The sequence below is a fragment of the Centroberyx gerrardi genome, chromosome 14, assembly GCF_048128805.1.
Source record: "Centroberyx gerrardi isolate f3 chromosome 14, fCenGer3.hap1.cur.20231027, whole genome shotgun sequence".
NCBI lineage: Eukaryota > Metazoa > Chordata > Actinopteri > Beryciformes > Berycidae > Centroberyx > Centroberyx gerrardi.
Genome location: NC_136010.1, coordinates 27010343 through 27032715, shown reverse-complemented (window position 1 = coordinate 27032715; position 22373 = coordinate 27010343). Strand labels below are relative to the sequence as shown.

Sequence of the window (22373 nt, the reverse complement as noted above, 5' to 3'; positions counted from 1 at the left end):
GAATAAAAAAGATCGCCTCTTTATGTCTAAATACATTTGGCACCTAGATATGGAGGTATCGCGTACAACATTTTCTGTAGGTCTTTAACTGTTCAACTCATATAGTGGAAAATGATAATCTGTATCACTGGAATTCTCTTGGTCAGCGTGTGTGAGAGTCAAATAAAGGGCAGTAATAGCTGACTTTATTTTTTGATTTGGTCTTTTCAGAGCTATAATGTGATATATAATGGGATTACACACTGCATCACAGACTACATAAATCATGTAGTCATGTGTCATTTTTGTGACAATAGGATGTTTCCTCATTAACAAACCTTGTATCACAAAGTACTTAAAAGTCCTGTTAAATAAAAAAAAAGAGGGCTTTCAGGGATTTTTTCCAGAGCTGAAAAAGAAAATTTGGGCAGATAATGTCAGGAAGGAAATACAGGGGGAATTACAGGGTAGAAGTAGTGCACAGGGCCAAACTGAACTTCTTTTTCAACAGATTTGCCACCTAACCCGCGGCACGCACCCCATTCAACTCCAGCACAAAGGATGAATGCGCTGCAGCTGCCCTTGCCTTGCCCAACCCAGAGACAGTGTTTCCTCAGAGCTCCAGGGCAGTAAGTATTGATTTTTAGCGGTCCGCTTGGCCAGTGATGAAAAAAATATATTTTGTCGGTTGTAAAATGACAGAATGACGCTTTCCTCTATGAAATCGAGCAAGAAGAGACAGAGGAAGTTTCAGAGCGGTGGCCATGGTTAGGGCATGATGCGGCAAAAGACGAGGCGTTGCGTAAAATATGCAGAGAATTTCCTGCATATGCAAATAACTGAGTAGAATTAGTGTAGAGTGAGTCTTCTGTTCAGTCTCATCAATTATGCATGGTATTACTAGGTCACATAAACCTGATTTATATGCCATTTTTCAGTGAAATGTAACCAATTCATGAATGACAAACATGTACTCAGCTATTATTACGCAGGCTAATAGGGTGCTGCTATCATGAGTAGCAGTTGTTATTCATGATTTGATGATTTGTAGGGATGCAGCTCTGTTTAAGGGACAGAGGGTGGGGAGATGTACAGGTTTTCACATTATCAGAGGTGAGACCAAGTCAACTTTGCTCGATTCAAGTCAAGTCAGAATAAATCAAGAGTCCAGTATCAATTTAATAGCTAAATATATAGGACTTTTCAATGCAATATGGTTTTAATAGGATAAAAACTTGGTAAGAGCATCATGAGTTTGATTTCTACAATCCGCATCTCAAAGCGGCAGCTGATACGCTGATACGGGCCAGTAGTTTCGGTGTTCGGGCCAGCAACTGAAAAACCACCGGCCCACACGGTCGGTGGAAAACTAAGCTGAATATCAACCTCTGTAGAGCATGAAAAGATAAAATGAAAAGACGGTGCGTACCTTCTGCTCCGTCTCCAGGAAGCGGGCCAGGTCGTCGGTGTCGAGGTGGTCTTTGTGGTTGCTGTAGGTGAGCATGAGCAGGTACAGGTCCCGGCGGGTCGACATCATCTTGTAGAAGGAGCAGAACTCCTCGAAGCCCAGCGTCCCCTGGTTGTCGTCTGTGTCCGCCTCCTGCACACCGGGCACAAGTTACAGCTTTATTTGGGTTTTTTTTCAGACATCAGCAGGTTTCCCACGGTGGCCCTGATGTAAAATTCCATGACTATTCCAAGACTTTCCATGACTTTCCAAGTCAGAGAACTTCCATGACCTAAAAAACGAATTCATTCTTGGTTTTTCTAAAGGGGTGAACAGTCTGGTTTCCACTACAGTTTGGCTTGAAACCACCATCTAATGTAATGAATGTGTAAAACAAGTTGAAAATACATTCCGGTATATTCCTGCAAAATGACCCATTTGTAAAATTCCCTGATATCCCCCAGAGTTCCTCAGAGAATTTATCAAGTTCCCTGACGTTCCTAGTCTGGAATATGTACCTCTCAAAATTCTATGATATTCCAGGAATTCCATGACTAGTGGGAACCCTGCATGTCAACACATCAGACATCACTGGACTTGGTCATGATTGGCTCCCTCCTTCCAATCAGGCAAGGTTGCAACATTTTAACTAACACACCCACTGGGAAGCCTCCACTCAGCAGGTTTAACTCATTTGAATTAGAAGAACCAGTGCTGTAGGCCAATCAGGGTCCAGTATTGTGACTGTGAAATTCATTAAAAATATACCCTTTACGCATGGACACACCCCCAGTCAGTGATGTCAAAGCAGGTATTTTGCCTTTGACAGTTTATGAAAAACACCTACTTTTACATCACTGATTGGTGTGTGGCCAGAAGTGCAACCAGCTTGAAAGTTTCAACCCATAGAGAGCAGTGCAGCAGCAATTTTCGGCCCTGTGATTTAGATCAGTAAACTGCACACAGTGCGCTCGTGTTTACCGACCTTGCCAGTTTTTGATCGTTTTACACAAAAGGACACCAAAGGCACGAGAGAGAGAAAATATCTAAAATTGGCAAGTCCAGCTTTCTTTGGACGGAGTGCTGCTCACTGCTGTTTAGGAGACAGTTTGTATTTCTCTCTTAAGTTTCAATTCCTCCCTTCCTGTGGGTGGAGAAGTGTACATACCTGACACCAGAATTGTATTTGGGAAAATAGAGTGAATCTACAGGGTCTCAACCAGTGGGAATCGGACGGTCTTCTCTGTTGCAGGTGGATTTTTTACATAAAACTACTTTAAACAACCTTTATTATTCCAGGTAGGTCAACTGGCCGTGTGTATAGTGGTGGTGGTGCATTCCTGGACCGTCCCATAGTCTAGCGTGGGCATAACATTGACATTCTGCATCATAGAACAGCTAAAAACTTTGAACTACAGTAGGAGCCTGCCATCTTTAACTACCTAGTCACCACTTCTTCTCACTTCACGCTATACTGAAGTGACAGGCTTTGCATTTTTATTCTTGGGAGTTGGAGGGACTCGGTTAACAAGTGCACTGCAGTGGATCACACCATGTTTCCGTGTAATCCTTGGTTCAGTTTAGTGAGGCAGTCTCGTCTATGACCGGGCTCCATATGCCGTGCGGCACTAGAGGCGACTACATGCTGTACAGTGATGACGTCTGTGCCGGTTGGAGGTTGGCGTCTGAGCGGCAGAGCTTGTACACACTGGGGTTAGACCGATATATAGGGACATGATATATTAGATATTGTCCAGTAAGTGGAGAGTTTTTGGTCTAAATGTTAAATACTAGAGGGTTTTCTTCCCAGCAAAGAATACAGTCATTGGGGAAACACTGAATCTTTGTGATTTGTGCAATTTTTGGGCATAAAAATGGTCAAATGGTCACAAAAATGGTCAAATGGTCCGCTTTCTGCAGCTTCATTACAAAAACATTGGTATCGGCCTTCAAAAACCCTTATCATTCAAACCCTAGTACACTAACACACTTAGCCTGCCATCTCCCACCATCAAGTTCTCTGCTGCACATGGCTGGTGTACCGGAACTCATATGACACGAGGCAAACACCTCATCTTTTTTTTTTTCTGCGTACATGTCACTTGCTTCTCACTATGGTGAGACTGTGTGACACACAAGTGACAGGCACAGATGCATACAGGCAGGATGACTCATAACAGTTTTAATAAACACACTAAGAGTTAGTGGACTACAGAACTTTGCTCTGACCAGACAGCACTGAGTGTGGTGGCAGGTCATTAGCTTAACTTGAGGGACATATAAAGACCAATACAGCATGCTTGTTTGATGAAAAGCACCGGTGAAGACCAACACTGATGAGGTAAAAAAAACTATTAAAGCACCTCTTCTGAAGCGCCAGTTAAACTGCATCATTTTTCACACTTTGAACTGAAGGAATTCTGTCCAGAAGCCACCAAATCCTCTTATTCAGGACAAATCTTAGCCCCAGGAGGTTAGCATTAAGTAGAGGAAGCTCAGCTGGAGAAAGTAGTCTTTTTTATCGGACAGAAAACATCAATCTAGCCTTATTCATTCCCATTCATTATGTACGAACCCAGGCACTTGCTGTAAGCATACGAGGGCTTGGTGCTTTAGCTCTGCAGCTAATATGGATTAATTCATCAGTTAGAATTGCTGTTCTCCCTTTCTAACATGCTTTCCCTCTATCTGGAAAGTCTCAGCTGTGATAAATCATTGAGCAAAGCTCTTGTTTGAGGAGCTTCCCCCTTTCCTCTCATTTAGCTGGGCTAGAGCTGCAGTAATACCTTCAGCTATCATATTCAACCAACCAGAAAGAGACTGCATCTGCTACGCGCCAACAATGTGCTGCACCTCTGCTCTGTAAATCCAAAATCTAGGAAATCTCTTGAGGCCACATCTTAAGAGTTAAGACACTACACTTGGATAGGCGGCCCTTGGAGTTCCTTGTATACAGGGTGTTTTGTAATAAACCGGTGGAAACACATTTCCCCAGTTTACTGCTTTGTGACTAGGGTAGCACGGTGGAGGGTTCAGAGAGGATAGGGATTTTTTTTGGTCAATGTTAGTGTCGTCCAAGGACCCCCAATGGTCCTTGACGGGGGTTCCAGGGATCCACAGAAAAATAAGGAATAATTGAATTTAAAGCTGGGGTAGGCAACTTTCTATTTGTATTTGGTGAAAATTTCAGAACGCCTTTTGAGCTATCATTAATTCAAATTGTCTGAGAGAAGATTGGGGTTCTGTGAGGCGTTCCTACTGCCTCTCAATCATACATACATCACACATATTTCAGTCTAGTCCTCCCTGCCCTGCAAACTGCAGAGAGAAAACAAATATATCCACAGAGGAGATGACATGAAACAGCCACAATCCTAACTGAATACTGGGACTGGAATAAACTTATTGTGTAAGGAAGCCAGTTATTTTCCCCACTGCACAAGACCTGGTGATAATAATGTTATTATTATGGCCTTGCACCAGAATATATCACATATGCTGACTTGAGGTATGCTCTGACAATATGCTCATTCAAAAATAAACCTAAGATCTATTTATTCAATATAGCTTAAACATAATACGTTAAGAATGATAGTATTTGTGTGTTGTACTATGGGGGGTGGGAGTGCAGTGGTGGTGGCTGGTTGGGAGTTCACTTTTATGTATAACTTAGGAGGGTTGGGGTGGTAGTAAATGTATGGATGGGGGAGGGCAACTTTTGTGTATATTTTTATGTATGTATTTTTCTGCCTTTGTTGCATTTCTTCCATTTCTTCTGTGAAAGCACATTGAGCTGAATTTGTAAGGAAATGTGTTGAACTTGAACTTGATTATGATTTCTATATCAGGAGTCTCACCAGAGAAATCATTCCATTTCAGCACATATAAACAAGAGGCACCTGAGCTGCCTAATGTCCTGCTAGAATCACCATGATATATGAACCAGTCATGCTAATGAGATATTAATTAAGCTAATTAATGTGTTAATTAGCAAATATGTCTATGTTAACATACTTGTCATCACATGACAGTATTTGCAGTATTAATATGACTCCATATCTTAAAGCATTAGTTTCAAGAAAATCAGTTTTTCCTCATTAATATGCAAATGGAGGATATAAAAAAACAGCTATCAGCTTAAATCCAAAAACAATATTATCAGTTTTCAAAAACCTGTATCGGTCAATACTGACAGCAGAGCAAGGAAGTTTTAGGACCGACAGTTAATGTCCTTCCACTAGGCAAAGGGTCAAATCCACAGGTTTCTCTTTGGCGTAAGCAGGTTAAGCCAAGAAACCAGCCAGCAGATTGTAAACACACAAGTGTTCAAGTATGTCCATACACACACACACACACACACACACACACACACACACACACACACACACACACACACGTCCAGATTGATCCCTGGTGTATTTACCCTGCATTACACCAGAGGCCATCTGTGTCCCAGCAGTACCATATGGGTGACCGTCAACAGGCCGCTGGGCTTAGTGTTAGCGAGCCGACTGGTTCCTCCGCAGGGCCGAGGCTAAGACAAACACGCCTCACACGCAAACATGCTAATCCCACTTCTGCCTAAGGGGAGTTAGCGGCTGAGCTACATGTTAGGCCAACAACTGTAGCATTTGCAATCAGTCGAGAGGCTTTTACTGGTCATTCACAATCTGCCTTTGAGTGACTTAGCCCATTTATTGGCCTTTAATGAACTGGTCAGCACTGTGTACAGATCTGTTAAAGAAACTAATGATCATTATGAGAACCAGCAGTACATTTTGGCCCGTTCTTACAGTGTATTATTTCATATGGATGTAAAAAGCTGGAAGGTTTGAACATGAATACTTAGATCCCTTTAGATCCTGGCATTGACTTGGGTGGTCGGATTGCAATCAGCAATTTTATTGGTCAGATATGCATTAACACAAATTAACAACAAAGTGTAAATGCAATCCGTTCCCTACGTAAACAGAAACAAACTTTCATGCATGAATCCAGTCACGAAACACGCACACAAAAAAAAAAATAAAAATAAAAAAAAATCGGGAAATCGGATTTCAATGTGTATACCAGACATGCATTTTAATTCCAGGTGTAAATGTAATCCAGATACATCCCATCTAGACACAATCTGGAAACCAGGTGCATATTAATGCCAGGTGTAAAGCGGCCTAAAATTTCTTCATTACATTTGTTCACCTGGAGCTGTTGGAACTGGAACACTCGTGACATTTCCTTATACTGTGGCTGTCTGCGAATCCACCTCAAACTCTGAATGGTAAAAACTCATCTCAGGTCCTGTCAAAAGAGCCCTTTAAGAACATTTTGGAGAGTTCAAATTCTGTATGCTGAAACAGCTTTGAAATCAATAGTTTGGAAGTCATGCACAAATTAATTTTATGAGACACCGTCTCGTAAATAGGACTCGGCGCTGCTGGAATGCAGTCAAAGCGAGGGTAAGAAAACCACTGGCGATCTTAAGATTTACCTCAACTTCCACAGAGCAACAAAGTCAACATTCTCCCTTTCTCTTTCCAAGGACTACAGGATAAAGAGATGATGAAAATTATTTTCAAAAAGACAGAAACTCTCTTTCAACAAACCCACACGCTATTATTAATTTTTCTTGGTTTATTGACTTGACAGCACTGAAGTCGCAAACTGTTTCGCTGCACAGTAGCCTAGTCAGAGAATTCCATGATGCTAATGGTAACCCTTTCCACCAAAACAAATAAGCAGCACATAGAAACAGAAATAGGCAGACGGCAATTAGATGCCTGCATACTGTATATTCTCACATTGGCATGTGTAATTTAATGCACACACAAACACACACTCACGCAACTCAACATGAGTGCCATCATCACCAATAACACTTCCTCCCCCCCTGCTGTTCCCTTCCTTCGCTCCATTCTTCCCTGTCATTCGATTTTTTTTTTTTACACCTCTGTCTCTTCATTTCATCTTTAAAGCCAACAGCAGCTTTTATCAACCGCAACAGATGTGCCGACTACCCACTCATCTATTGCGTGTGTGTGTGCATCTGTGTGTTGCTGTGCCAACTCTTGATTTTAAGATACGGAATGTAGTAAAAAAAAAACATTTGATGGCTTTCCATGCCTAGCCTTATCTCCTCTAGACAAGAACCCATCGAGTGACTCAGAAACCCGGTTGGCTTGCAATCTCACAGACATTATGAAAGAAAGGGAATAGAATACCAAGACAAATATTCACAGTTGCCTTTTCTTGTGTGTGAGAAAATACTCCATGGCAGCAAAACACAGTTTAGCTCATTTTTCAAAATACTATCCTACCTGACTACCTGAATGGCCGCCAGTCCTGTAGACTCAAGTGCCTTCAGCTTAACAGCAGCTGTATTCAACCGTGTGTGAAGGTTTTCATTCCAACCAAAGACCACACCAGGTGATTTCACTGATTAGCTGTAGTCATCGGTTGGAACGAAAACCTCTGGTGCATTGTTTACTTGCGATGACGATTCTCGTTACCTTGAACATCTGCTTGACCTTCTGCCGGGGCAGGTTGACGTTGAGCTTGTGCAGCAGCTGCAGGACCTCGCTGATGCTCAGGCTGCCGTCGCCGTTCTTGTCGGCCTCCGCGAACGTCTGCTTCAGCCAAGTGATGCCGCGGCGGGTTAAGGAAGAGTGACGGCGAAGAGAAGCGGGACCTTTGATCTTTAGCGTGGCTCTCGCTTTTTGGGCGAAGAGTTGAATATGTGGTCTGATAGAAAAGCCACTGACAGCCTTCACTTGCCTTTCATGAGCCTGTCAGCCTGGTACTGACTGATTAGGGTCTGGAGTTGCCGATGTTGGTCTTTTATTAAAAATCGGATATCAGCCAGTCACATATCCACCTCTGATGTGATGACCGCCCTTATTTTTTTTTTTTTTACATCAGCATCATCGGGGGTGTCAGTTGGTAAAACTGACCCAGCCTGCCTTAAGAAGCTGCCAGCCTACATGCTACATGTGTCAGATTCTATTCCACCAAGAAGAAAATTCTTGTGAATGCTTGTAATATTTTGGCATGAAAATGTTCAAATTTAAAGATATTGAATATTGGCACAAAATATGAACTATTGGCCTTTTCAATCCAAAAATATCAGTAGCACTAGCAGCCTTCAAAACGCCATCTAGCTTGATCCATATTGCTAGGGTTGATAGACTGTTTGTCTGTGTGTGTTTGTTAGTTAAAAAAAGAGTTAGACTTGGGTCGATACTCAGTAATACTGAATATCGCGATAATATCATATATTGCGATATTTTAGCAGGACAGCATCGCAATATTACATTTTGGATCGCCCTAATAGGAGTGAGAGAGCGTTCTAAGTGCATGTTATGTTCATATTTAATGTTGATACCTTATATTTGATACGTAATAGCTACACTTCCTTCTTGCCTTTGCTGCCTCACCATCACCACCGCAACCAACTGCTATATAAATGAAGGATATTGGTCGCGAGTGCGCTGCCTCTTGGCCAGGCTGTCCTCGTCGCTGATGCCGGCCATCAGGTATTTGAGGCCGGTGATCCAGGTCCGCGCCTCCTCGCCGCTGCCGGACACCAGGTCCAGGGACTCCATGTGCTCGCCGTAGTACAGGCTGAAGCAGCAGTTGGGGTCGAAGCTGCCCTCGGCGTACCGCTGGAAAATCTCCGACTGTTTGCCCTCGCACACCTCCCGGATGGAGTCGACAGAGACTGGTGGAGGACAAAGCAAGCAAGTGCAGCAGGGTAAGTCAGTAAACCTGAGTTGTATAGCATCTTTCTAGACGTACAATCATAAGTGCTGCACATTTTAAAACCATATAAGCATAAATACATGACACAAAGGCATTACACAGATATCTCATTCGTGTACATTGTTGCCGACGAGGTGGATGCAGTTGAATTCCCACTTAACAAGGCACACTTGTTGAATTAAACCATTTAGATTGGGTAATATAAAAGTGTGACTCACCGAATATCATGCAACAACATGCCCAACTTCCAAATTAATTGCTTTATTCATGAGAATGTTCTTATCTTACATGCATTATGTGGTAGAAATAGGAAATTGCCCAATGTAATTGAGTAGAAATGTTACTTTATCCTTGTTAGGATATACTGTATGTTCTTTTTAAATTAATATACATTTAGATGTACATGACTGCATTTAGTGTGACTGAAAAACTGCAAAACAGAATTACTCAGCAGACACTATTGTATGACATTAAAACAGGGCTGAATACAGTATGTAAAAAATTGCAAGGCGATGGTCAAAACTGAGGAGGAGCAGGTGAAGAGTGAGGAAGAAAGGCGGGAGATGAAGAAGACGCAGTCAGTTGGAGGGAGATGGAGAGAATACAAGGTTGAAAGAGTGAAAAAGGGCAATGGAGAGAGGAGGTCGAAGAGAAAGGGGAAGGAATAGAAGACTGTACAACTTTTATTAGGAGAGGAGACGAGAGGAGGGGCGGGTGGGAAAATAAATGGTTACTTTCTCTTGTAAGTAAGCAGCAAGGTACTGCAGACCATGTTCGTCAAGGCAAAAGAAACAAAGACTGAGACCAGAGGCCAAGGCAAAAGAAGCACAGTGTGAGTCCAGAGGCTTGTGAGGCATCAAAGCCAATAGGAAATGGCTATTCAAAAAAATAACTCAATTAAGCAAAACCCCATTTATAAAACCCCACCTATCCTCATACAGTCCTTTGCATTCTACTGTTTTCTGAATTTTAGCACCATTGGCGCAACATTGAATTAATGGTTCTGGGCATAGGGACAGTCTTAATTATGAGTTCAGGCAAGTTTCTCAACAAAATGAGTTGTGCCCAGAGAGCTCGGTTTATTAAGACAAAACATTTATGAGCTGGTAATGACATTTTACAGGAATACATTGCCTCTAGTCTTTCATTAGCTTCATATTTTTTCCCCAAGACAGCACGCAGACGGTAAGTTATTCCATTTCTTGTTCAGTCTAGGTGGCCACTTTGGAAATTCCACTGACTGATTCATTCCCCAGTACCTAACCATAAACACAGCCACTAACCATAAAGCAAACCTTAAAACCCCCAATCCAGTATTTGTGGAGTAATTATGGGTATCAACTATTGGGCTTTTCTCTAATTCTAAAATAAGCCCTTTTCTCTTAGCAGGATTTACAAAATGTCCACCTAAATTTAAGTTTCTAACTTTTATATATATATACACACACACACACACACACACATACACATACACACAGAGCACTGGCGGGAGAAAGTGGCTGTTACTCTTTTACAGTCATGTAATCTATACAGGGATGAAACATTATTTGCATACACACACACACTCATGCATAATGCAGCGATATAGTCATGCGCTCATCCATGCTCCCTTATGACCGCATGCCAGCAAAATCCAAAGACACACACACTCCCCCAGGCTGCGGGGTAATACGGAGCCTATGGTTGTTTGGCGATTGTATAGTATTGGATGTCAAAGGTGCCGTCAACAAGCTACTCGACATGCTGCTGCTGTCTTGGATACGCTCCCGTGTGGCTGTCAGTATTCTCCGCGAGCCCTGCATGTGGATATGTATTGGTGTGTGTGTGCCTTTTCCTGATTGTAGCCCTGTTATAAATTATGCAGCAGTATACACCTGTTATCTGGGAGCTCGATGAGGGCAACCACTTTCAGAATTGGCTGCCTTTTTTTTTTTTACATATTTTTTTCCATTCCACATTTTTCTACAATTCAAACTGCCTGTGGAAGTGTTTGGCTAGCTAGTAGAAGATTCATTTCAAGTTTCCTGATAAAGCAAGTTGACATTTTCCAACATTGAATTGTTTGATTTATTGGACTTCTTCATTGTAAGTGGTCTTAATCCTTTGTTGGGGATGTAAAGTTAGTGTAGCAGGCCTTGCTAGTTAACGTTAGTTATTAAGTTGCTTAGTGAGCCATGATTGATGATTTTATTTTATTACATTATTTGCCAAGATGCGCACAGCTGGGAAGCATGTAACTAGCACTAGGGCTGCGTAATGCCATGTCTGAAATGTACCAAATCACATCAGTACTACCAAGTACCTACAGAAGAACCTAAAATGTTCAAATGTTCGGTGCCAAAGTTCTGTTCTGGTTAATCTTAAAGGTCCCATATTCTACACTTTCCAGTGTTTTATTTTCTGTCTTGAGGTCCATACAAAGCTGTGTGTGTGGTGTCATGTACCAAAAACACTCTCAATCCATTTTTACACGTTCATTTTCCAGCATCTCTCTGAGCCTTACCAAGAACAGGCTGTTTCTGTCGGATTCTGTATGGATTGTGTGGGTTCAGTTCGCTACCGTGCATTTTGATACTTTCATGATGTTTAGATAGCACATCCAACTCCTTTATAATCAAAGAGGCAAGGGAAATCCTGTTTTACACCATATGGGACATTTAAATCCTCTTTCATCCAATCACCATCCCTGTTCTTTGACTAAAGTGACTGCTGACTGGCTCGCTAGGTAACTACTTACCACAGGCAGGAAAAACAAACTAGTTCAGGCATCTCTACATCAACATCTCTGGTTTGCTCTCAGTAAAGTACACAACGTTGCAGAAACGGTCCAAGGTCTGGCTACATTTTACTGAAACTGACACCGTGCAGAAAATAACTTGAACTCTCCACAATGTTTACTTGAGGCAAGAGAGCTGTACCGTGTTTGACTGCAAGAAAAAACAAAACAGTGACAAAAATTGTTGTTGTTTTTTTTTAAATAATGTTAAACTGCATTTTACATAAATGTACTGGAATGTACTTCTTGAAATAGATCTAAATGTAAAGTATTGTTGACATGAAGATGAACAACAGAACAGCATGTCAACAACATGGATTTGTTTACATTCATAATTTCACTGGTACAGACATAGAGTATGTTGTTAGACCCCAATGAGCATGTTGAATACATTTATAAACCTTCAAAGATGTTCGGAAAGTCTTACATTTTTAAAAGGCTACAAACATCCGGATATCATTTGATTGACGCCTAAGTTGCAGGCGTTTCAGGTCACCACACCAGCTATGTTAGATGGCCTATAACTTTACCTATTCTAAGAACTCATGCCTAATCTACATGTTGTGCTCCCCAATAAAATGATTTTCTTATGAGCTCTTCATAAAAAATGGATGTTAACAAGTCAAGAGAAAAGGAAAGAGTTGCAGAGTTGTGAGATTGTGGCTTGTTGTTTTGCTTGTTGTTTGGTTTTTGGTCACTGATTCAGAGTGAGCAGTCTGCTGCCGGGACACAAACTCCACCCAACCAGTACATCACCACCCAACCAGAGACCCTTAAGCAAGTGCGGCCTTTGTGTCTGTCCCGGTAGGTGTTATGTGATGAACCTCTGGACTGAAGCCACTGACATAGTATGCCACACCAATTACTAGTCCAAAACAAAAAAAAAAAAAAACCAGCCTGAAAAGGCTACAGATAGAAGGTGGCGTGATCTTATGTTGCATTTTGTTTATTGTTTTTTGTATGGAATAAAAAGCTACAGGCGCACATTAAAAGGCTGTTTCAGTTAGGGTGCGACTGATAAGGGATTTTGAAAGCAGGTACGACACCGAACTATTTGGATTGAAGCTACTTTTATATTTGACAATTTTTATGCCTAAAAATTCTCCAAAAATACAAGGCTCTGCTGTTTCCCACAGAATTTTATTCGTAGCAGAGAGGGGGAACTTCTGAAACAGCACTTAGACCATCATGTAACACAAAAACTCTCCACTGAAATCCATATTAATGAAATTCTTTTCGGGTTAGTGGTTCTTCAAGGCCGGGTGACCCACCACACTTATTCGAATTCCGGGATATATTACTGCCTTTAAATGAGGAATTTACAAAAAGCATTACTGAACAATACAATGAATAAATAAAATGTGCAAAGAAAGATTACATTTTTCATGTAGCTGTCAGGAAGAAGTCTATTTTCAATTAAAGGAAAATATATATCATCCTGAAATATCAGCAAACCAACATGCCTAGTCCCAGTTTCAATGTCCTTCCGTCCAGAGACTGACGAGCTGTGGCATAGATCCTGTCGATCATTTCTCTGGTACACTCCGCAAACATTCTGCCATTGACGTGTGTGTGTCATTTTCCGTTTGTGGCATGTGTGTAAAGACACTGGTTGGGCAGATTAAAGTTGATGAATAATTGAGGCCGCTTAAGAAGCTTATTAAGTCCAGGGCTACAGAAGAGGGAGAGCAACAGGAAACTGAACCCCTAAGCCCCCACGAGACGCCCAGCCATACTGGCTCAGCATAAACAGCTAAGGGGCTGAATCCATTTGCCTTGCTATATAAGCAGGGAACTATTTTATTTGCTTGTTGCAGATGCTGTGCGGGGACAAAGAGATATTCAATTGACTTTCTTTCAGCTCTGAGGAAACTGTATAGGGATGAGAAATAAATTTAGCAGAACTTCAAGCCAGTCCAACATTAAAAGATGCATAGACTAGGCTTGGGCCGCGATATCGCGATATTGTGTGAATACTGTGTTGCTTAAATCACAATTGTACAAGCTTTTATACTTATAAACCTATAATCTAAAAGTGGTAGGATAGTAAAAAATCAAAAATATTCATTCTTGAAGTGATAATATTGTATATCACGATATTTTGGTGGGACAGTATCACCATATTAAATTTTGGATATCGCCCAAGCCTAGAATAGGCTGGGAAATAGAGGTTGATTGGGAATTATGGTAGCAGAAAAACAATTCATACACCTGATGTTGACATGTGTACCCAGAGAGAGAAGGGGGATAAAGCATTGTTTTCCCTCAATCTAAACCCAGTCCCTCCCCACATTATGCCCCCCTGCCCTCCCAACACTATGAAAATGTGATTTTAACAAGGAAGCCACTCACTCTTGGCCTTCTCATTCTTGCGCGAGGGCCTCCAGCGGATGCAGGACTTGTGCTCGTCCAGGTAGAAGTAGCGCACCAGTCCCTTGGAGCCGCCGCGGAGCTTCACCATCTGGGTCCCCGTCTGCATGGAGCTCATACATTTCTCCACTGGAGGCGAGAAAAACAAGCCAGACAGAAGGGGGGGGAAATGGGTTGGAAAGTTGTCAAAAAGAACAGACAGAAATGTGTGTACACATCATGTTTTCATTCAAGAGATTGTGTGTGTGTTTTGTCAACAATCAGCCTGGGTGCCACACCGGAGCTCATGCAAAACACACTTATTTAACCATCCATACACACGAGCGCGCGCACGGTGATGCAAACCAAATACATTGGATATGGCTGTCACTGCCGACAGGGCTTTGCTTGTCTCGTGGGAGGAAGAGAAAGGGAGCGCAAGAGGCAATTTCTCCACAAAAATCCCCTTAACGAGACCTCTACTTCGTACTGTGAAGAAATAGGATAGAACGACGACAAGAAAAATAATCAACAAAACATGGAGCTGGTTTTAGATGTGAGGATCCACTTTGTGGCCAAAGCCGAACGCAGGAGCACTGCTTTGGAAATCCTTCTACACATTTCAGGAGTAAAGTGATACCCGGAGAATAGGATTTATTTTAATGAGGAGCAAAAAAAAATATAGAATGGCGACGCTGAAAATATAGCCAAGCCCTCTAAGTGTGTCATCGTCATCATTTTGGGGCGAATTTGACAGCTCCTCCACAGCAAGCTAATGGTGTGGGTATTCAATACTTGCCTAACCTAGCTGGTGGGCACAGATACCTGCCCTTGGGCTAAGGTTAAACCCTGTGAGGCCATATTATCACTTGTCAGTCATGTCCCATCAAACCATTTGGCCAAAAACTGTCTATTTGGTGCACAAAATGAGGCCTGGCCCCAACACACTGGCCACCTCAGCAGACATTTCTAAAAAAGGTTAGCGAATCACTGACGCAGACGACTCAGTCTGCCTCCAAAATGTCTGCTGTGTGAGTAATGCTGCAGTCAGGTCATATAGGAAAGATGGGAGATAGGAGCTTCCTATTAGAAAATAGTGTTCACTCAGCTTCCAGATGGTAAATACTACTAGAAAATACTGTTCACTCAGCTTTCAGATGGTAAATACTACTAGAAAATATCGTTTACTACTAGAAAATACTGTTCACTCAGCTTTCAGATGGTAGATAATACTACGGAGCTTGGAGTTTGACGATGTAAGCTGATTTCTCTGACTTCCTGAATTCTGACATCACCAACAAGGAAATACCTGTAGTCCAGTGTAGAGGGTGATATATTAATTTCATATAAAACTAACAAAATGAACGATTTTTGTCACATAAGTCATTTTGCGATCACAACTACTTGCTGGATTTTTCATTTGTGGTTGACATTGTAATGATTGTTGCTGTAATACATGAATTCAAATGCATCATTCAAGTGTGAAAAAGCTGATCAGGAGCAACCAAAGTCTACAGAAAACTTCCATCATGGTGTCGTTGACACAAATGCAGCATACATACAAAATGTCTGCTATGTGAGTAACACAGACACAGCAGCGATGGATTGCTCTAATTGACCATTGATTTGGCTGGGCTGTAGTGTCACTGGCAATTTGGGTGGGCATGCCCCCCCAAACCCCCCAACCCCCCCACCGCCTCCTCGCCCTCCAGGGTATTGTTAATGTAGTTCACTCCCATGCTCCTAACCTCTCCTATCGAATTCCTGCTCGGGACGGTATTGGCAGGGTGCGAACCGTCCGCAAGACTGTTTTCGTTATGTTGTGCTCTGTGTAGCTTCCTCCAAATTCCAACAGTCCTCGGTGCCACAAATGGGCCAGGTTACACATATCAGATTTTCCTCATTGGTCTTTGCTGAAGAGTGAAGAGGAACACTGCTCTACTGTTTCATCCTACACACCCACTGCCAAGGATTTTGGATGCAGCAGCACAGTAAGGGTTTCAAACTGTTACAACCAAATGAGGTGTGGTCAGGTGATCTCTGAAAACCCAAATATTTTAAAACTGGGTGAGAAATACTTAGCTTGTAAATTAGTGATGAAACGATTACTTGATTAATCGATTAGTTGATCAATAGAAAAAATGATCGATTATAATTTTGACCAAACATTTGCTGGTTACAGCTTCACAAATGCTAAGATTTGGTTTCTTTTCATACAATTGTCAAATTAATACTTTGGGATTTTTTGGTTGTTGGTCAGACATCACTTAGGGCTCTGGTAACTTGTGATGGGCGTTTGTCATTATTTAATTAATCGAAAAAATAATCGATAGATTAATCGGTAAAGAAAATAATCGTTAGTTGCAGCCCTATTGTAAATATATCTAAAGAAAACCGCATCTTGATTCAACGATATATGGAAATGAATCGACTTTTGACCTGAGTTTCATTGTGACATACTGTATATAGCAGTATATTGAAACTAATGCAGTGAGGTAGCTGGCATAGCAATGTAGAGCAGCTGAAGCGAGTGCAGCAGTGCTGACATGACCTTTGACCTGTCTGTTTCCTTGGCACTAAGCCAGCAGCAGACGCAGAGAGGACAACCGTCCCTTGGCAGGATCAATACTGCAGCCACCACAGTGCCCACGGGCAAACTCTTCACCACAGGGTGGCCATCGATCACACGTGCAAGCAGGCACACGCACACACGCAACACACCCAACCGATATGAACAGTCAGGCATTAAAGATCCAGTGCAATGATTTTAATTCAGTTAGAACAAGCTTGCTATGGATTTCTAATAGGAAGAGGGTCATTTTTTCAGTTGGTCATCTAACATGTTACTGTATTTTAGTGTCTCTTTCTCTATGCTCAGCCAGTTCTCAGTAGGCTAAAGGGGAGAGGAACCATCCACATGTGCAACATCACCCATTTCCTGCTGTCATTTTAAGAAAAAAAAATATACCTACTGTGAAAATCGTGAAATATTTTTAATGCCACATGTCAAATTCCACGCCAAATAGAACGTATAGGCCTATGGCTATCAACACAGAGGTCTCTCTCTTCCCCTCTGCCTTACTCGCTCGCCCCATATACAGACCAGCTCCGGGGGAAGGTTTCTCAAAGGGTGTTATTTCCACAACTACCAGTTTTAACATTTTGGGTAACTTGACATTGGCAGGCCCTTTATTAAGCAATCCCATGAGAGTGGGAAGCGATTCTCATTGCAGTGATGAGCAGTGTGTATTCTCCGGTTCCATCGACACCAGTGGTGCTCAACCATGTGCCGTGGTGACCCAAGAGTCCACAGGTTTTCATTTCAATCAAACACTACAGCAACTGATTTCACTGAATAACCCTCAGATTCCACTATGTTGCGTAGTGTTAAGGTTTCATTCTGACTGATACACACAGAAAGAGGAACACCATGTGCACAAATGTAAAGGAAGGCAGAGCTGAAACAAACCACAGTAGAGCCTGATGTATAGTAGTAGGTTGCAGGACTAGGACTCTTCCATTGGACGCAATGCAACACAAATACAGTGCGGCTGTTGAGCAGCTTGATCGATTTCAAAGAACGCATTCCCTCCATAGCTGATTGCAATGGCTGACGCCCAATAGCTGTAATGGGTTGGGGTTTGTGCACCTTCAACCACAGACGGGGAAAGTAATCCATGAAATGAGCTGCAGTCAGGTTTGGTTGGAATGAAAACCTGCAGACTCTTGGGTCACGATGTGGCTCGTCCCCCTCTTCCTCCTGTCCAGATTAGCTCCACAGTCTCCTAACAACCATCGCAGCCTCCCGGCCAACATTAACATCTGCTGCAGTGTAGAGGCAGACAAGCGCAGACCCAAAACCCAGAGCTCACCCCGACCCCGCTCAGCACCCCGGGGTCCTGTTCGCAACCCCACCACCACTGTGTGCGTGTTCATTCTGCTGATATTCATGGACATTCCCTGGATGGCCAATTCACCGGACTGAAATGAGAGCATCAGACGGAGAGTGGAGAGAAGTTGTGAAGGCAACAGCAGAGCAGTAAAGTGAGTCCCTGTCCACCGTGCTGTCACGTTGCATGCACACGTTTGATTTCGCTAGTGCAGCCAGAGGCAAAATCTAATCAAATCACAACCAGAGGCTTGTTTCAAAGTGGGACAAACTCTAGTTTTGCTTGCCTTGAAAACAATTTAAGGATAATTTCGGTTATTTTCAACCTGGCCATTATTTTCCTACTTTTTGCCATCATGATGATTGATTGTTTGAAATTTTATCACTTCCTCCAGTTAGCCAGGAGCGTTGCTCTCCAATACACACCCAGGGGCCAAACACAATCCCCAACCCAAAAAGCCATTAAAACACATCCTTTCAGCACATTAACACTCACACTGCAGTTAAACATGTCTTTAAATAGCTGTGATTGAACAATTATCACAACATTTCAGTTATAAAAATCAATTTGATACTTTTTACACTCACACACTTCCTTGTTTAGTTTGCTGGCTGCCGATTTCCTGCTGCGTCAGGTCATATTGGAAGAAGCAGAAGATTTTGTTGCTTCAGCTTGAAAGTGTTCTTTACACATTTTACTTATTGGCCCAACGCCCACATCTAAAATAATTTTATAACTGATGATTTTGACGACATTGATGGATTCCCTGCTACGTTAACCGTTTGTGTTGACACACTTCCGCAATTTGTGATGCCTGGTGGGAGATACACGCAAAAAAATCCCACAAATCCTACTTGGTAATGAGCTCATGTTAGTTAAAATAACATATCTTTTACCGCAATACACACACATTTCAGGCAATGGATAATCAAAAATCTGATGTAGGCATGTCCCATTGCTGTGTGGGTGTTGAAAAGACGTGTCCGAATCACTTTTTGGGTTCAACTGTGTGTGTATTGGAGAGCAGCACTCCTGGCAAACTGGAGGTAGGCAAAGCTCTAGAGTTAAATAAGTGATGACATTTTTAACACAATCACTCGTCACGATGGCAAAAACTAGGATGATGAGGCCCAGGTTGAAGATAACTGGAATTACCATTTAAGTCACGGATGATGAGGCAGGAAGGGAGGCATGTAAAACCCACATTCCCCTGCCACTCCACTAGAAGAAGAATGTATTTCTCATGTAATATGGCTGATTCTATGCGGTGAAACCCCTTGGGAAGAAAAGTAGATATCTTCCGAGTTCAACAAGGAGTGGTCACATATGAGTGGAACGGCTCATGGGTAAAGCACACAGTGAAATATGGTATATCTCAATGCAGATAGGTGAATGAATAAGCTTTGGGCCATTGGGCTTCTGCACTGCTTGATAAGGGCGAAGGTTGTGGGTGTCCAAATTATACATTACTTGTGAATGTCACGCAGATATTGCACATTGATGAACATCAGTAGGTGGGTGCAAAATATGCTAACTTTAATCTGTAGCCCATTGCCACGTGCTAAAAATAAATAAAAATCAATCATGGGTAAAGCACAAAAATATGAAGTTCGATAAATCGCCTCATGATAGTTTGGGACCGCACAAAAAGAAAAAAAGAATATTAAAAATTCAGTTTCGGTTGGAATTCAAGAAAGGATCATTGGGAAAGACACCACACGCATGACACATACAGTAAAGACCACACACACATTCAGCAGTAAGTGGTGGAAAAAATGCATTTGACCTACTTCATCAGCCCATTGGAAAGGTTACTCATAGCCTATGGAAGGCTGATTGAGCCGGAATAATCAAGGCTCTTGTAATCAATTAGCCAACGGTCCAGTGGGTTGGGACTTAGTGCTCACAGTTGGCGCCGAGGCTCTAGGAGGCTACACATGGCGACCGCCTTCCGATGGACCAATTAAAGGTGCTAGTCCTGTAGTCAAATGCACTTTGTGATATTATGAGGGAGGAAAATGGCAATTCCCCCTGTCTTGCTTTTGGAAAAAACATAACAAAACTATGAAAGAGAAATGGGCTAAGTAGAGAAGCTATGGAGAAATTAAGGAGTGGAAAGAGTACAGAGGGAACAAGACAAAGAAGGTATGAACTGCCGAAAAAGGGAAAGGAGAGGGGATAAAATGAGGGAGGGAAGCATGGTAGGAAGGGAGAAAGGGAAAGAGAGCAGGAATGAAAGAAAGAACTGCAGAGGGAGGCAGAGGAGCAGGAAAATAAAGAGAGGCAATGGGAGAGCTTAAATGTAAGAAAAAAAACATAAAAAGGTTTCCAGCACTTATCCTGATCCTAGTAAAAAAGGCTTCTTTTTTTTTCTCAGAGAACAAAGACGAGGGATAGGATAGTGGCAAACACTTGTAACATGCCTTGTAGAGAAAGAGAGAGACATAAAAAGAGAGAGAGAGACTCTAAACTCTTTACTCGCGGGGTCTGGGCCCGTTGCCATGGTAACAACATCAGGGTTAAAGTGTGTGTTCATGTGGAGAAGAAGCCTATTGTGGAGGAATACTCTATGTTAACTGGATGTTAAATGAGGAAAATATTCACCTCACATTTTCACCAATATTCACCTCCAAAAACACAAGCAAATAAGAGAACACACATATGCATGCATTATCCTATTTTCCCCCATCCACAAAAGCCGCATGCCAAACATGGGAGTCTCCGGAATAATCAACAGTAACGTTAACAAGTTTTTGAGAACACACAAAATCAAGCCTGTCAGCGAAAAAAAACATAAAATGGGTCCAATTGAAATAACACTCAAAGTGCTCAATTTATTTTGCCCATATTAATCTGCATAAGCTCCAGATGAGGAGGGTGGGCGTAAATGCAATTTTCAGTCAGGACCACGATATATGTTGCTCGCCCTGACTGAAAAACTAATCAAAGTAATTACAGTGGCAGACAAAAAGCACACACCAATTACTAGTGGGCTCCAGTAAATTCCTGGCCTCTCCATCTCCTGACCCAGTTATTGGATGGGACTTTCAACATGATTGCCATGTAATGGGACGACCTACATCGGTACTCCAATATTTAACTGGCATTAGCCGTGCTGCTCGAGGCGACAGCTGCTGCGGCTGGTTAATGGGGCTAAAGCAGGAAGCAGACAACAGGTGAGGTGGCGGCTTTCCACCAAAAGGCAGCTGAGGACGAGGCCAGGTAAGGGGGGAGGCAGCTTGCGGTGAGTGGGTCACCTCAGTGACGTGGCAGGGTGACCTGGGTGACTACTGTCCTGCTGGGAGAGCAGTCTGAGTAAAAATATGGGCCGAGGAGGCGGAGTTAGCTCCTCTTTCCCTCTGTCAGGGCACCAGGTTAAGCCCAAAGGGATTGTCTGGACTCCATATGTTGCAGGCACACACACACACACACACACACAGGTGGTTCTATGGTGCAGATGGCCATTTCGCTGACGTTGAGCAGCAAAACCAATAATGAGGGTGACAGGGCGGGAGTCTAGAGGTTGGAGAAACAGGATCAGGTTGGGAAAATGAATGAGTAACACACTCCCCTCGCTCAACTACTGTTGAGGTGCCCTTGAGCAAGACACTGAACCCCTGACTGCTCAAGTGGAGCTGTTAAGTGGCCACCAGTAGAAGACTGTGGTTGTACTGGGCAGCTCCCAGTGTGTATGTATGAATGTGTATAACATTCATTCTGCTGGAAAAGAGCATGGTGCTCAGTCGACTTTCCAAAAAAAAAAAAGAAAAGAGGAACTCATTTGCTGACCTGGAATATATGCACCTTACAGTACAGTCTTACTGAAGCTCCCCCTCTCCTAGGGAAAACTCATTAAAAATGTCTACAAGACATCTTTAGGTTCTATTTGCATGAGACTGTATAGCCTGCTGAACCAAACAACCTCACCAAAGCAGTGTGCCATCTGTTGGCAATTAACATTTGCGTCAAGAGGCTACCCCCGGGAAAAAAAAAGATTGTTCACACAATAGGTGATTCAGGCAACAGTAATACAATAACCCTAACCCAAACAAAGACACTAATCCCAAGTATTATTACCACAAGATTCAATTTCACATATACCTGCACTTTAAATCACCATGTACTTGATGCTAGGGTATGACCAATATGTTTTTTTGAACACCAATATGGATATTTT

The 22373-nt window shown here is 42.4% G+C and overlaps 1 protein-coding gene across 1 annotated transcript in view; it reads right to left on the bottom strand.

The window, feature by feature from the left end:
- Positions 1-22373, bottom strand: part of plch2a (phospholipase C, eta 2a) — a 174857-nt gene that overhangs the window by 34936 nt on the left and 117548 nt on the right. Inside the window, exons 3-6 of the mRNA XM_078288213.1 lie at positions 14310-14456; positions 8897-9140; positions 7933-8062; positions 1409-1579 (exon numbers count right to left, since the gene is read on the bottom strand). Of these exons, the coding sequence (XP_078144339.1) occupies positions 1409-1579; positions 7933-8062; positions 8897-9140; positions 14310-14456 (692 nt within the window). The remainder of the gene's footprint in view (positions 1-1408; positions 1580-7932; positions 8063-8896; positions 9141-14309; positions 14457-22373) is intronic.